The following is a 14,977-nucleotide window of genomic DNA, read 5'->3' on the forward strand; positions in this document are numbered from 1 at the left end:
TTAAACCATTTTCCCTGACTATCCAGGTGGGGTTGTCTGTGGGAGGCAGAGTCTTTTCAGACCTAAACTGTGAGTATACAATTCACTATAAGACACTGTGTTTGCTGAATGATAAACAGAAAATGACTGCAGATTCAACCCCTTTGTTACTCAAACTTGGTTTGATGGATAAAGATAGATAGAGAGACAGACTTTTAAGAAACTGAGTCATGGAGAGGAGAGGGAAAACATAAGCCTATCCCTAAGGCCAGCAGACACATTTAAAGAGATCATTCTTTGAAACTAATTAATAGTTAACAGTGCAGATGGGGGAAACCTGCAAGGTGGGGTGACCTTGCCTGTTTCAGAAAGTCTTCTGCCTGAGGATCACCTTTTCTCCATCTAGGCTGTACCAGAAGCAGCGTGCTGTCTGCTCAGCAGTAAACAGGGCACACGTGGGCACGTGGGGATGGACTTGCGAGGAGGAGGAAAGGGGGTCTGAAGGTCAGGGCGCTGCCTGCTCGCTGGGCCAGCTCGACCCACCCCCACATCAAGACAAGAGGGAAACACCCAACAGAAACTCCAGTTTTAATCCACATTCGTTCAAATTGTGTGATGCTTGCTGTCCTCTCATTCGTCTTCTATTTCTGTATATTTTGGGTGATGCCTACAGAAAGTACAAAGCTAATGTAATGTTATTGCGATGATCTAACTAATCCAAAAAGTAAGTTCTTGTTACAGCACTTGTATAGCTTTCTGCCTGGTTTTATCTATGATTTCAGATGGTCAGTGTGTTTAATCGCCTTCAGCCCTCAGCCAAGTCATTTTCACACACACGTTCTCAACATACACTTCTGACTTCTTGTCTTTCCTGACTGCTGCAGTGCAGTCGGAAAACTCACTTCTGCTGCTGACTGTGACATAAATCAGTCCTGTTACTGAAAACATGTGAAGACGCTCCAATTCTGTGAAGTCAAAATAACAGTCCAATTCTTGTGTGTGAGTCAGACATGCACTGTGTGTATGAAAGGGCTTAGTGGATCATCACGGCCCCTCTAAACATCACTATTAATTGCAGCAAGGATGGTCCGGTCTGTACTTCCGTACTTCTAAATATAATCATTTGTTTTCCTAAACAGATGCTGGGTCTCGGCGCCCCGGGCGCATATGCTATGCGCACCTTCCCTGACCACTGTCCGCCCCCTGCAGTGGCGTCCGCTTGAGACTCTGCTCAGAATGGATGCACAGAAGAAGCATATTCCCCTGGTTCAAAACGCAGCTCAGGGATTTTTGAAAAACTGTTGCCACAGGCAGAATACCTTTGATGGCACTGCTTCACTGACCTAGATAGAACCGCACGTGTGGGAAGCTGAGCGACTGTGCTCCAGGCCCGGCAGACGCTGCTCCAGCCACTGGTATTTACTCTCCCTTAATCCTGCTTGTCAGCGACAGATTGGTATGACTTTTGCTCTATCGTGTCCATTTATAATTTATCACCTGTCTACTTCCAGAAATGATTTCAAATAGCTTACAATATAAGTCCTACATACACATGGCTATCCAGACAGAAAATCAAAAACCTGAATTTATTCAAGAAGTCAGTCAATCGTTTCTCTGGAAATGTGTACCTCTAGCAACTACTCATTCTTCTTTGCTTTTAGTCAACAGCTAACTTTTAAAATGGGTTCAGATTCTCCTTTTTAAATATATTGAAATTATCACAGGAACAAAAAAGTGTAAACATGTATTACATTTTAAAATGTATTCAGACTTGATGGCTGATATGTCATTTCTTCCATATAAAGTTTATAAAGAACTCTTTTTGAAATATTTTAAGTAGCATTTAACTTAAAATTGAAAATATGGTACAAAAAAACTCCCATATACACACTATCTTGCCACATATTACAGAATAATGATATCTAGCTCTGTCCACATAGAGATATACATGTGAAGTGATCTCTATCCACAATACAGATATGTGTAAAGTTATTTTATTCTAAACCCTTTGGCTTCCCTGGTAAGTTCAGTCGGTAAAGAATACACCTGCAATGCAGAAGACCATCTGCAGTGTAGGATACTGGGCTTGCTCCCTGGGTCTGGAAAACCTCCTGGAGAAGGGAATGACAACCTAATGCCAAGGACAGAGGAGCCTGGCAGGCTACAGTCCATGGGGTCGCAAAGAGTCGGACACAACTGAGCAACTAAACCCTTTGTTAGCAAGTTGCAGACATTGTGACATATTTTTAATAAATATTTAGTGTGCATTTCTTAAAACAGAGGTGTTCATTTAAAAAAAAGAACACTAACATAGAGGCAGCAGGACTTTATATCCCACAGAAATCACTGGAATTTCCACAATCTGCCAATAACAGCTTTTCCATCTATGACTGTGTCCCTTTAGTTTTGTAAGGTTTTTTTTTTTGTCTGTAAAAATTTCTTAGTCTTCCTTTCCCTTTCATGAACTCAATACTTTTGAAAGATATGAGTCACTTTTTGAGTGCAGAATATTTTTCAAAATCATTTTTTATTTTAGAAAATTAGAATTTAAATTTTTTTACAAATTATAGTATATAAAACTAATAAAAATTGCTCATGTAATATTTTAAAGTTTTATAAGTTAATCAAATGCACACTACAAAGGATTTTTCTGTCATTGTTTACATAGGAGATTCTCATGCTTTTAGTATTATACATTAATATATATTAATGAATATGTATTATTATATATTAATATATTATTTATATATTTAAGCTGAGACTATACTCAGACATAAGTTCAGAAAATGAGATTACAAAAGATTCAGTTCAGTTCAGTCGCTCAGTCGTGTCCGACTCTTTGCGACTCCATGAATCACAGCACGCCAGGCCTCCCTGTCCATCACCAACTCCCGGAGTTCACTCAGACTCACGTCCATCGAGTCAGTGATACCATCCAGCCATCTCATCCTCTGTCATCCCCTTCTCCTCCTGCCCCTAATCCCTCCCAGCATCAGGGTCTTTCCAATGAGTCAACTCTTCACATGAGGTGGCCAAAGTATTGGAGTTTCAGCTTCAGCATCATTCCTTCCAAAGATATCCCAGGGCTGATCTCCTTCAGAATGGACTGGTTGGATCTCCTTGCAGTCCAAGGGACTCTCAAGAGTCTTCTCCAACACCATAGTTCAAAAGCATCAATTCTTCGGCGCTCAGCCTTCTTCACAGTCCAACTCTCACATCCATACAAGACCACAGGAAAAACCATAGCCTGACTAGACGGACCTTAGTCGGCAAAGTAATGTCTCTGCTTTTGAATATACTGTCTAGTTTGGTCATAACTTTTCTTCCAAGGAGTAAACGTCTTTTAATTTCATGGCTGCAGTCACCATCTGCAGTGATTTTGGAGCCCCCCCAAAATAAAGTCTGACACTGTTTCTACTGTTTCCCCATCTGTTTCCCATGGAGTGATGGGACCAGATGCCATGATCTTCATTTTCTGAATGTTGAGCTTTAAGTCAACTTTTTCACTCTCCTCTTTCACTTTCATCAAGAGGCTTTTTAGCTCCTCTTCACTTTCTGCCATAAGGGTGGTGTCATCTGCATATCTGAGGTTATTGATATTTCTCCCGGCAATCTTGATTCCAGCTTGTGTTTCTTCTAGTCCAGCATTTCTCATGATGTACTCTGCATAGAAGTTAAATAAGCAGGGTGACAATATACAGCCTTAACATACTCCTTTTCCTATTTGGAACCAGTTGTTCCATGTCTGGTTCTAACTGTTGCTTCCTGTCCTGCATACAGATGTCTCAAGAGGCAGGTTAGGTGGTCTGGTATTCCCATCTCTTTCAGAATTTTCCACAGTTTATTGTGATCCACACAGTCAAAGGCTTTGGCATAGTCAAGAAAGCAGAAATAGATGTTTTTCTGGAACTCTCTTGCTTTTTCCATGATCCAGCGGATGTTGGCAATTTGATCTCTGGTTCCTCTGCCTTTTCTAAAACCAGCTTGAACATCAGGAAGTTCATGGTTCACATACTGCTGAAGCCTGGCTTGGAGAATTTTGAGCATTACTTTACTAGCATGTGAGGTGAGTGCAATTGTGAGGTAGTTTGAGCATTCTTTTGCATTGCCTTTCTTTGGGATTGGAATGAAAACTGACCTTTTCCCGTCCTGTGGCCACTGCTGAGTTTTCCAAATTTGCTGGCATATTGAATGCAGCACTTTCACAGCATCATCTCCCATACAAAAGATTGGGAGTAGTTAAAAAACAAAACATACAGGGGTGGTGTACAGTAGCAAATCATGTGTTGGCCCTACTATAAGTCTTGGTGCAGGCAAACTTGAAAATGAGTTCTCCAAAAATAGATGAACACATTTTGAAAAAAAAAAAAATACTTTTTATAAAGCAACATAACCTCCGAAGAGAATGTCTGATGTTCTTCATGACTAGATTCAGGTGGTGATACATTTTTGGCAAAAATATCAAAATATGATGCTGTATTCTCCCACTGTTGTTTAGTCACTAAATCAGGTTCTACTCTCTGTGACCCCATGAACTACAGCACATCAGCTTCCCTTGTCCTTCACTGTCTCCTGGAGTTTGCAAAATTCATGTCCATTGAGTTACTCATCTTCTGGTATCATATGTTTTTGCCTTTTCACACTAGGATTCTCCAGTTCATAGGATTCTCCAGGCAAGAATACTGGAGTGGGTTGCCATCTCCTTCTCTAGTGGACCACATTTTGTCAGAAATCTTCACTATGACCAGTTCATCGTGGGTGGCCCAGCAGAGCATGGCTCATAGCTTCTTTGAGTTACTTGAGCCCCCTTGCCACAACAAGGCTGTGATTCATGAAGAGGGTATTCTCCCGAGGCTACTCTGTTTGCCCACTCTGAGGTGTGAGGGATTTGACTCAGAGGCTTCCGGACTCTACTTCAGGGCAGTTCCTCCCAAACTCAGCTTTAGTGACATCATGCTGGCTGTCTGAAATCAGCCCGGGTGGAGAAGGGCTTACTGGCTTCCCTGGTTGTGTTAGTGATCAAGAACCTGCCTCTAATGCAGGAGACGTAAGAGATGCAGGTTCGATCCCTGGGTCTGGAAGATTCCCTGGATGAGGACATGGCCTCCCACTCCAGTATTCTTGCCTAGGAAATGCCATGGACAGACTGAAGCGACTTAGTGTGCATGCACGGGAGGATTTACACCACAGCAAGTGCAATTCTAAGTCAAATATAGCCTTTCTGTCCCCCTGTTTGCTTATTTTGAGAGCAGGCTTATCAGTATTCCAGTGCATACCTTGTCCCATTCCTGGAAGTCTTGACATGATTGCCTTAGGAAGGTGGTGTCGGCCAGGCTTCTCACTGTCAATGACTTCATTCCTCCTTTGCAGCAAGTGCGTGAGGACAAGGTGAGGGGGTGCACGGAGACTGTGGCTGTCTGTCCTCATCAACCTCATATGCCAACTTCAGCCTCCACTGACCTCCCCACGTGGATCGTGTATGTCCTAATGCCCACCAGCGGCAGCTCTAATTCCATCTCCTTCCGATTTGTTAGTTTAGATTTATTATAGTTTGGGAAGGCTCTCTTACTCCTTACACTCATGCACGTATCTACGCATATCAGCATGGATCCACATATTTCTCTTCTGTGCAAAGCGGCTCATCATGCATGTTTTCTCTCCCAGAGCTTCAGAGTCAGTGGCTCTCCAAGAAGCCACTTTAATGGAGAATGGTACTTCAAGTGATTTCAGAAACACCCAATTGGGTACTAGGTAGGTAACTCCTTGCTGAGGGGTTATTGTTTTACACCTCACAGGATACAGAGGTGGGAGATACGTACACACACACACATATTTCTACGTCTATGGCTGTACAGTTGTCCATAGGGCTTCTCAAGTGGCTCAGGGGTAAAAAACTTGCCTGCAAATGCAGGAGATGTGGGTTCGATCCCTGGATTGGGAAGATCCCCTGGAGGAGGAGATGGCCACCCAGTCCAGAATGCTTGCTTGGGGAAATTCCATGGACAGAGGAGCCTGGCAGGCGACAGTCCATGGGGCTGCAAAGACTTGGACATGACTTAGTGACTGGACAGGCATGCACAGCTGTATGTACGAAGACCATGAGTTCACACCAGTGTCTTTAGTTCAAATCCATCACCACCAGCTCCACGCCAGCTTTCTCATCCCTGCGTATCTAAATCCCTGCCCATTCACGAGAGACCCTGTCCCCATGCTCCATACGTTTACTTTGGTTCTCAGTTTCCACGTCTGCCCCCAACCTTCCATCTGGACCCCAGCCGCCTTGCTCCCTGACCTCAGTGCTTGGTCCCCAACTCCATCAAATACTTCTAACAAGTGCAAGAGAAAAGGAAGTCAGCCAACCCAAAGTTCGTTGTCCAAACCACCCCCACACAAAATTGACTTCAGTGAAAACACCCTGTTGCATCCATAGGGTAATAACCCAGTTCTCCCCAGTGTGGGGCCCACCACCCATCAGCCTACTGCTTGTGGGGGATGGTGCATTTTCCTTCACTCCAGGGCCTGGTGCTCTCCTTCCTAGCCTCCCAACACTAGAGAAAATTGTTAGCACAGAGAAGAGTCTCCCAGGGAGAGGTCGGCACTGAGAGTTCTGCAGTCTGTCATGGTGTGATGACTCGGATTCACAGAAACTCGGGGACAGGGTCACCTCACCTGAAAAGCTCCCCAGCCTCGGCGCACTCGCGTCACCACCGTCATAAATCTCCAGAGAGTCCCAGTTCTGCTCCGTGGCAAAGCTGATCACTTGAATCTATCAAACAAGCCAATATTTGTCCTTCACTTAATAAAATCAGACTGAAAACAGAATGGAAACATATACATAATGTATATGTAAAACAGATAGCCAATGGGAATTTGCTGTATGACTCAGGGAGCTCAAATTGGGGTTTTGTAACTATCTAGAAGGGTGGGGTGGGTGGAAGGTGGGAGGGAGGTTCAAGAGGAAGGGGATGTATGTATTCCAATAGCAGATTCATGTTGATCTGTGCCAGAAGCCAGCACAATATTGTAAAGCAATGATCCTTCAATTAAAAATAAATACATTTTAAAAATTAGACTAGCCCAATGGAGTTTTCATGACATTAAAAATATACATGTGAGAGAAAGGCAAAACCAAAGAAAATAAACCATGGAAATGACATCCACAAAATTTCCACAAATGGCACTTTTGATAGCTTTTATTCTAAAAGTCTATCACTTTAATTTCAAATGTAGACACATGATTAGAAACACTTGGTAGCAATGGTAAGAAAAGAGAAGTAGGTTACGGGTTGCATATTTAGAATAACCAATACAAAAAGAGGGAAACAAAGACAGGAAAAGCCTGTGGGCAGAGCTCTGTTTCTTAGGAGTCTCTGGGCTTTGCAAACATACCTGGATTCCTGACCCTTCTGTAACAATGATCTTCCATACGCAGTTTAAGTTGTTGCCATAAGGTTCAGGGTAGCCGGGGGATAAAATGGTACCTCTCCGCTGAGTGAAATTGCCACTGCAGGGGACTGAAAGCCAAACCCACATTTAGTATAAATAAAGTACAGTGAAGAACACTAATTCTGTATTCTGCGCTCCTTCGCTGTGTGATCAGCTATTAAGGGATGTTTTACATGGACTATGACACTTGAAAAGGCATTTGTAGCCAAGGTCAGACTTAGTCTGTTTTCTTTTAAATGATCAATACCATAGATGACCATCTGCTATGCTGCTAAGTCTTAGACACTGTACCCAACACCAGCCTCTCTGAAGTGAACTCTGTTTAGAGTAATTGCTTACTACAAGGTAAGAAGTTCTGCGGAGTTTTCTCTTCCATACGCAGACAGGCAGCTCCAACTGATACTAATGGGATTTGTGAGCAAATCCAGAGAGAAGAGACGCTTAAAAGGCACAAATGAATTCAAGTGCTAATCATGATTGCCCTGGAGGTCCTTACACAAAATGAAGCAAATAAACTATCACCAACAATGTCTTTGTTATTTGGGATGCATTAACCTATTATTTCTCAGATCTTCATCAGCACCAATTTATTAAAAGGGCATTACACAAGTCATGCAACAAATCAACATTATAATGATTTTTCCCCCAAATGAAATTATGTTGAATACCCATGGCTTGTGATGGCATACTTAATCAGTATTGAAAAGGAAAACACGTTTCACATGCGTTAATCTGATGACTTGTTTCATGAAACACAGTAATTTTCAGGATTTGGCTGCTACTCAATTATTTCTGATAAAATAATTTGCCCTTTAAACAGGTCTGGAGCAAGAGTCCACTTACGTGGACTGAAGAGAGTCCTTAGTGTCTCTGTGAACTGGGACTGCGGACCCCGTGCCAGTCATCACACCGTGGGGACACACACTTACCCACGCAGCTGGGGATCGTGTCATTCCACTGAGCCAGAGCGTTGGGCACAGACTGGCAGCGGATGGCTGTGGAGCCCTGGAGCAGGTAGCCCGGGTTACACTCGAAGCGGACGATGGACCCTGCCGAGAACTCCGAACCGATTCTCCTCCCATACCTGGGCTCGGGGACAGAGCTGCACTGGGTGTCGCTGGTCCTCGGGACAGCTAGAGGCAAGACACACAGCACAACCATTGGTGTCTGCAGCACAAAGCCACGACGTCTCCTTGGAAACAGGACTAAGATGAGTCCAGAGAGTTTCTGCTGATGCGGGAATTGATAATGTCTTTTGAAGACTCTGAGAAATGGCTCAGGAAGCACTGACACATTTACATGCCTCCTCAAATCAACCCCGAGGACCACCTCAGATTCCCATCACAGGTGGGAAAACATGGCCCATGGAGAACTGGCGCTTTATGAGGACAGAGGGATATTCAGGCACTGAATTTAACTAAGTACCCAGATTACCGTGCCTGTGATAATGAGATGACTAAGAACTTGCGCCTGTCCTTAAGGACCTCAGACTCTAGTGAGAAGAGCTGCTATATAAAGGATTACTTATAATGTGACCATGGTGATTAAAACGCAAAATTAAAAACAGAACTACCACATGATCCAGCAGTTCTACTTCTGAGTGTTTATCTGAAGGAAATGAAATCCCTCCCCTGGAGACATCTGCACCCCCATGTATGTTAAGGGTATTACTTGCAATAGCCAACTTACGGAAACAAGCTCCACGTCCACCAGTGAATAAGCAATGTCGTATATACATATGATAGAATACTATTCAGCCCTCTAAAAAGGAAGGAAATTGTGCTACCTGCAACAACATGGACGGACTCACAGGACATGGAAGCGGAACAAGTCTGTTGCAGAAGGACAAATACTTCACGGTCCCATGGACAGGAAGCAACCAAGAGACAAACTTAGAGAAGCAGAGAGCAGATGGGGGTTGCCAGGAGGTGGGCGAGCGGTTGGGGGAAGGCAGAGCTACCATCCAACGGCAGACATTCATGACGCCCAAGTTCTAAAGATCAGATCAGCCAACAGTTAATGACGCTGCATTGTGTGAGCGCTAAGTTGTGTCTGACTCTTGCTACCCCATGGACCACAGTCACCAGGTTCCTCTGTCCATGGGATTCTCCAGGAAAGGATACTGGAGTGGGTTTCCATGCCCTCCTCCAGGGGGTCTTCCCAATCCAGGGATCAAACCGGCATCTCTCACGTCTCCTGCATTGACAGGCAGGTTCTTCACCACTATGGCATGTGGGAAGCCCCAAGGTGCCGAATCATGCACTAAATTTTACAGAATCCTAACGGCTCATTTTAAACAATGATTGAAAGGAAAACATGAGAGAGTAAATCTCATGTTACCATAATAAAATTAAGAAAAAAACATACCATAAGAAAATATACAATTATGGGATTCATCCTGTCAGGGAAGACTTGGGAGGGAGTAGAGGGGAACAGGGGTGGCTGAGGGCACAGCCAACCTTCTCCTTCCTAGGGTCTTCCCATTGGACCAGCAATTCTCCAGGGTGGGAGGCAGGGAGCAGTGGTCCATCTGGGGTGGAGGGGGCACTGACCCTTTCCCAGTGTCTAATGTTACAACTGAATGTTTGGAAATGAAAAGAACAGATTACACAGCAGAGAGCAGAGCTTGGCAGGACACTGCGGCTGGCGGGACGTCACTTGCTGAAGGAGTGGGAAACACGAGGACTGGCCCTGACTCTGACACCTGGCCGCTGGCTTCCTGAGAGCTGGTTCCCTCTGCGGACCACACACAGTCTTGGAGGCCACTGCATATTTGTGATCACAGGCAACACTGGGAGCACTGTGCGAGCCACACAAAGACCCCAAATCCCCCGCCCCAGATTCACAGGACTGCCACCTCTACTGATCCCAGCCAGCCCTGCCCCGTCCCTCCCACATCCACGTATGGATGACGATGCCCACCACCACAGAGGGCCCTGACAGCGCTGAGCCCACGGCAGCGCCTTCAGCTCCACTGCACAGGCCTGCCTCCTGCAGCCACCCCCAGCTCTCTGCTTGTCCCCATGTTCCCCACAGCGTGTGGATCTCATGGTCTTTGACCCTGGGCATGGTAGGTGAGCCTCCTTCCAGTGAGGCATCCACTCAGGCTGTAGATCAGAATTCACTGATATGCAGGCAGTGATCACTATAAGCAATTTTCCTGTTTACAAAAGGAGGCACGAGATCAAGTTTGAAACACACTTCAGGGGCAAAGGGGTGGGTTACCCCAAACCGACACTCTGAGAAATAGATCCACCAGCTACGCACTTGGGAGTTTGCATGTTGGCTTCTGTCCCTGCATTGAGAGTCAGTTCATGTTTATCATCTTCGGGATCCTGATCCTCCTGTCCTTGAGTACCTTCTGCGAAAGTGCAGCCCTCTGAGGGGGACATTTTACTTACAAAGAATCCTTCTGTCTTTATGGTGCTTTTCCTAATATTCTGGCACCTTGGGTTGAATTGAACCCGAGCAATAACTGACACCACTTGGGTAAATTGCTGGAACCACTTGTATGAGAATGGAAGTCAGAAGACTGTTTTGAGTAAACTAAGCTTCAATTCTGTGTTGAAATATTTTTTATCAGAGGCAAAAGTTAATAAAATTGCATATTATCTAATAACTATGAGAAAATTAATGATATTACAGAATATTTTTCTACAACTGAAAACAACACAGAATATAATATTCTATTGTAAACATATTGCTCACAGCTTATATTTGTCATATTTTAGTGTCTGAGTATTGTGTTACAGTTGAACAGTAGCATGAGAGGGAGAAGCAAACAAATAAATACAATGATACTCTACAGTCAGTTCTTGACAATTTTTTTTATAAATATGGAGAAATCTCTAACCTTAATTGGTCTATTTGTCTTGAACTATTTGAGAAGCACCATTACTTATGGCTATGTTTCCATACTTGTCAAAGGGCCTCCAACAGTGTTTTTCCAGGGTCTCATGAATGAGGAGAAACATACCATCAGGGGTCATCTGTACACATGTTGCTATTAACCTTTTCCTCACAAACTTCAGAGTTGTGTATGTTTAAGGAAAATAACAATAAATGAATAATACCTGCATTTGAATGAAATGATGGAGAACATATTTTAGAGGAAGAAGTGTGAAAAGTAAAGAGATCAGTTTTAAGAATCTGAGAAAATGGGGCAGAGAAACCTAGAATCTTGAAGCATCAGAAGTGCCTGTGGCATCTGGGGGGAAAGTCCAGCCACACTGATCAGCTGCTCCCTTTCAGCCCATCCTCTGGGCGTGTCCTCACCTGGCGATTTCAGGCCATACCACAGAGAAATTTCATGCCAGTAGCAATTATTCTAGTAGTCACGTATGGATGCGATAGTTAGACCATAAAGAAGGCTGAGTGCCAAAGAATTGATGCTTTCAAATTGTGATCCTGGAGAAGACTCTTGAGAGTCCCTTGGACAGCAGGGAGATCAAACCTGTCCATCCTAAAGGAAATCAACCCTGAATATTCATTGGAAGGACTGATGCTGAAGCTAAAGCTCCAATACTTTGCCTACCTGATGCCAAGAGCTGACTCATTGGAAAAGACCCTGATACTGGGAAAGATTGAAGGCAGGAGGAGAAGGGGATGACAGAGGATGAGATGGTTGGGTGGCATCACTAACCCAATGGACATGAGTTTCAACAAAGGTCATGAAAAAGTGAAGGATAGGGAAGCCCGGTGTGCTGCAGTCCATGGGTCACAAAGACTGTGACACGACTTGGCAACTGAACAACAACAATGACAGCAACAAGCAATTATTCTCCGTGTTTCAGTGAATGCTGTGAAGCAAACTGAGATCAGCCGGGGCTGAGTGGAAGGGGATGAGGTTTGCCTGGAACAGAGGGTGGTAAACACGTGACTGGCTTCTCAGGGCATGGACTGCGCTGTGCAGAGACTGGGTGCTATTCTCTGGGACTTTCATGATCTGAAAACGGGCAATATTCTGACTATGGGGAAAACAGGAACAGGGAGTGGAAAAGCTTTTTCTAAGTTTGGGAGGAAGAATTTAGACTAAGGTTTTCTTTGCTTGACATCCTTTCTAGGCAAGCAGATACATGTTTTAGTTGATTTTTCCCAGGCCTCATCTTTTCTCAGATGGCATAAATTATAAGTTAGTATTCCAGTTCTAAGAAATTCACATGTTGTATCAAGAGCTTATAAAATGCATACTTCTTACAAAGAAGATTGAGCATAAAGTGTTGTGCATAATTCAGTGATATATGTTTGAATTCACAGACTAGTACTGGCTTGTCAGGACAGATTTTTCAACTATGAGAACAGAGTGATTTTGAGAAATAGAATATGTTCATCTGTCATTCAGTGAAAAAGGAAAGACTGCTTTACTTGGATAAATTATTCTTGCCTGCCTTCAGGGTTATTTTATTGCTATCATTGTTTTCTTTTTTTTTTCTCCTTCAACCCTAAAAGAGGTGCAGTAAGACAGCTGTCTGCTCATGTCTATAGCTTAGAGAATTTGTGGTGGTGAAAGATTCCATCACCCTCTTACCTGCCTCACTTTACGAATGTATCCTTCTACCTGCAAGGAGCATGGGAAGCCAAAACAAACAAACAAACAAACAAAAAACCAAAAAAAAACAAACCAGCAATAGTCGAAACTATGGTTTTTCCAGTAGGTATGTGAGAGCTGGACCATAAAGAAGGCTGAACACTTAAGAATTGATGCTTTGGAAATGTGGTGCTGGGGAAGACTCTTGAGAGTCCCTTGGACAGCAGGGAGTTCAAACTAGTCAATCCTAAAGGAAATCAGCCCTGGATGTTCATTTGAAGGACTGATGCTGAAGCTGAAGCTGCAATACTTTGGCCACCTGATGCCAAGAACTGACTCACTGGAAAAGACTCTGATGCTGGGAAAGACTAAAGGCAGGAGATGGGGACAACAGAGGATGAGATGGTTGTATGGCATCACCAACTCAATGAACATGAACTTGAACAAACTCCAGAAGATGGTGAGGGATGGGGAACCCGGTGAGCTGCAGTCCATGGGGTCACAAAGAGTTGGACACAACTTAGTAACTGAACAACAACAACAAAAACATACAGTTACAACACTCTATAAAAAATACAAATAATAAAGAAGCCTCCATACTTTCATTTCTTCACAAGATTAGAAGGACAGCAGCATTCTCACCAGCAATGTCTCTGTGTTATTAACCAGGACCACACAGAGGGGCAGAGAGCGTGCCTGGATCACCCACAGGTTTTCTGCGCCTGACACCTGCACCCATTCTTCATGGGACCCTGAACAGCTCTTTACAACAGGGCTGTCTGTGAACAAGGGCTAGACAGCCTGCAGCCACAGAAGTCAGGAAGTCCCTGCACAATTTTAAGCATTAATAACTTATGGAGGAATGAAGCTGTAAGTGGCACATGGAAGCAATATTCAGAAAGTTTTTACACAATAGAGTTGTAATAATTTCTAGGCTTCCACTTAACTACTATCTTTCAGAAGGCAATGTTCAATTCATTTTCGAGAGGGATTGAAAACTTTCCCATGTGCTTCTGAGTAATTGATAAATTGCATTCAAGATCCTAATTCTTTAGCTCCAAAGGATTGAGCTTTGATAAAAAGACGTCAACTTTTGCATAAACTAATTGCAATAACAAAGCAAGAAAAGGAGATACTTTGGAATCTTAGAAGAAATACTGAACATGCTATAGTCATTATATATTCTTAAGCACAAGGAAAATATGTTACTTCTATAAAGAATTTGCTTTTCTTTCTACTTTTCTGAATTTCATACATTTTAATGATCCCTGGGTCAGGAAGATCCCCTGGAGAAGGAAATTGCAACCCACTCCAGTATTCTTGGCTGGGAAATCTCATGGACAGAGGAGCCTGGTGTGCTACAGTACATAGGCTATCAAAGAGTTGGACACAACTGAGCCACTGAACACATCCAATTGTAAATTAATGATAATATGTTGTCTTAAAACAAGAAATGTCATTTTAAAAACCATGACTTCTAAAGATAGCATTTGCAGACAGGATAGATGTAGGATCATGTGCCTCCGGTATTTTATCTGATAATCTGATCAATTTTCTAATCTTTATAAAAAATTAAAGGAAGTCCCTAATCGGGCAGATAATGCCAGGCACTTGAAGTTTTCCAGGACAAAAATATGTACTTAAACCAAGTAGCCCAGTTTCCTTAAATGTCATACCAGCTTAGTTTGGTTTGTGAATTTGCTTCTGCAAAGTAATATAGCATGTATTTAAAGAAAATTAGGATTTGGTGAGAAGTGAGTTGCCTAAATTGGACCCTCTACTATAAAGGCCATATTTACTGGTTTAGTTATTTACATTTTAACAAAAGTTTAATTTGAACAATGCAGTTAATTTTAATGTAACAGCACTGTCACACAAGCAAGTGCTTCTTAAACTGGATTAGAGGTACTTCTGACCTGAGAGACTTCCCTGGTGGCTCAGATGATAAAGCGTCTGTCTACAATGTGGGAGACCCGGGTTCAATCCCTGGGTCAGGAAGATCCTCTGGAGAAGGAAATGGCAACC

General features: G+C 43.3%; 1 protein-coding gene across 1 annotated transcript in view; it reads right to left on the reverse strand.

The window, feature by feature from the left end:
- Positions 1 to 14,977, reverse strand: part of CSMD1 (CUB and Sushi multiple domains 1) — a 2,061,903-nt gene that overhangs the window by 230,118 nt on the left and 1,816,808 nt on the right. Inside the window, exons 34-36 of the mRNA XM_069573063.1 lie at positions 8,355 to 8,558; positions 7,369 to 7,493; positions 6,649 to 6,745 (exon numbers count right to left, since the gene is read on the reverse strand). Coding sequence (XP_069429164.1) covers positions 6,649 to 6,745; positions 7,369 to 7,493; positions 8,355 to 8,558 — 426 coding nt within the window. The remainder of the gene's footprint in view (positions 1 to 6,648; positions 6,746 to 7,368; positions 7,494 to 8,354; positions 8,559 to 14,977) is intronic.

Source organism: Ovis canadensis, chromosome 26 (assembly GCF_042477335.2).
Source record: "Ovis canadensis isolate MfBH-ARS-UI-01 breed Bighorn chromosome 26, ARS-UI_OviCan_v2, whole genome shotgun sequence".
Lineage (NCBI taxonomy): Eukaryota > Metazoa > Chordata > Mammalia > Artiodactyla > Bovidae > Ovis > Ovis canadensis.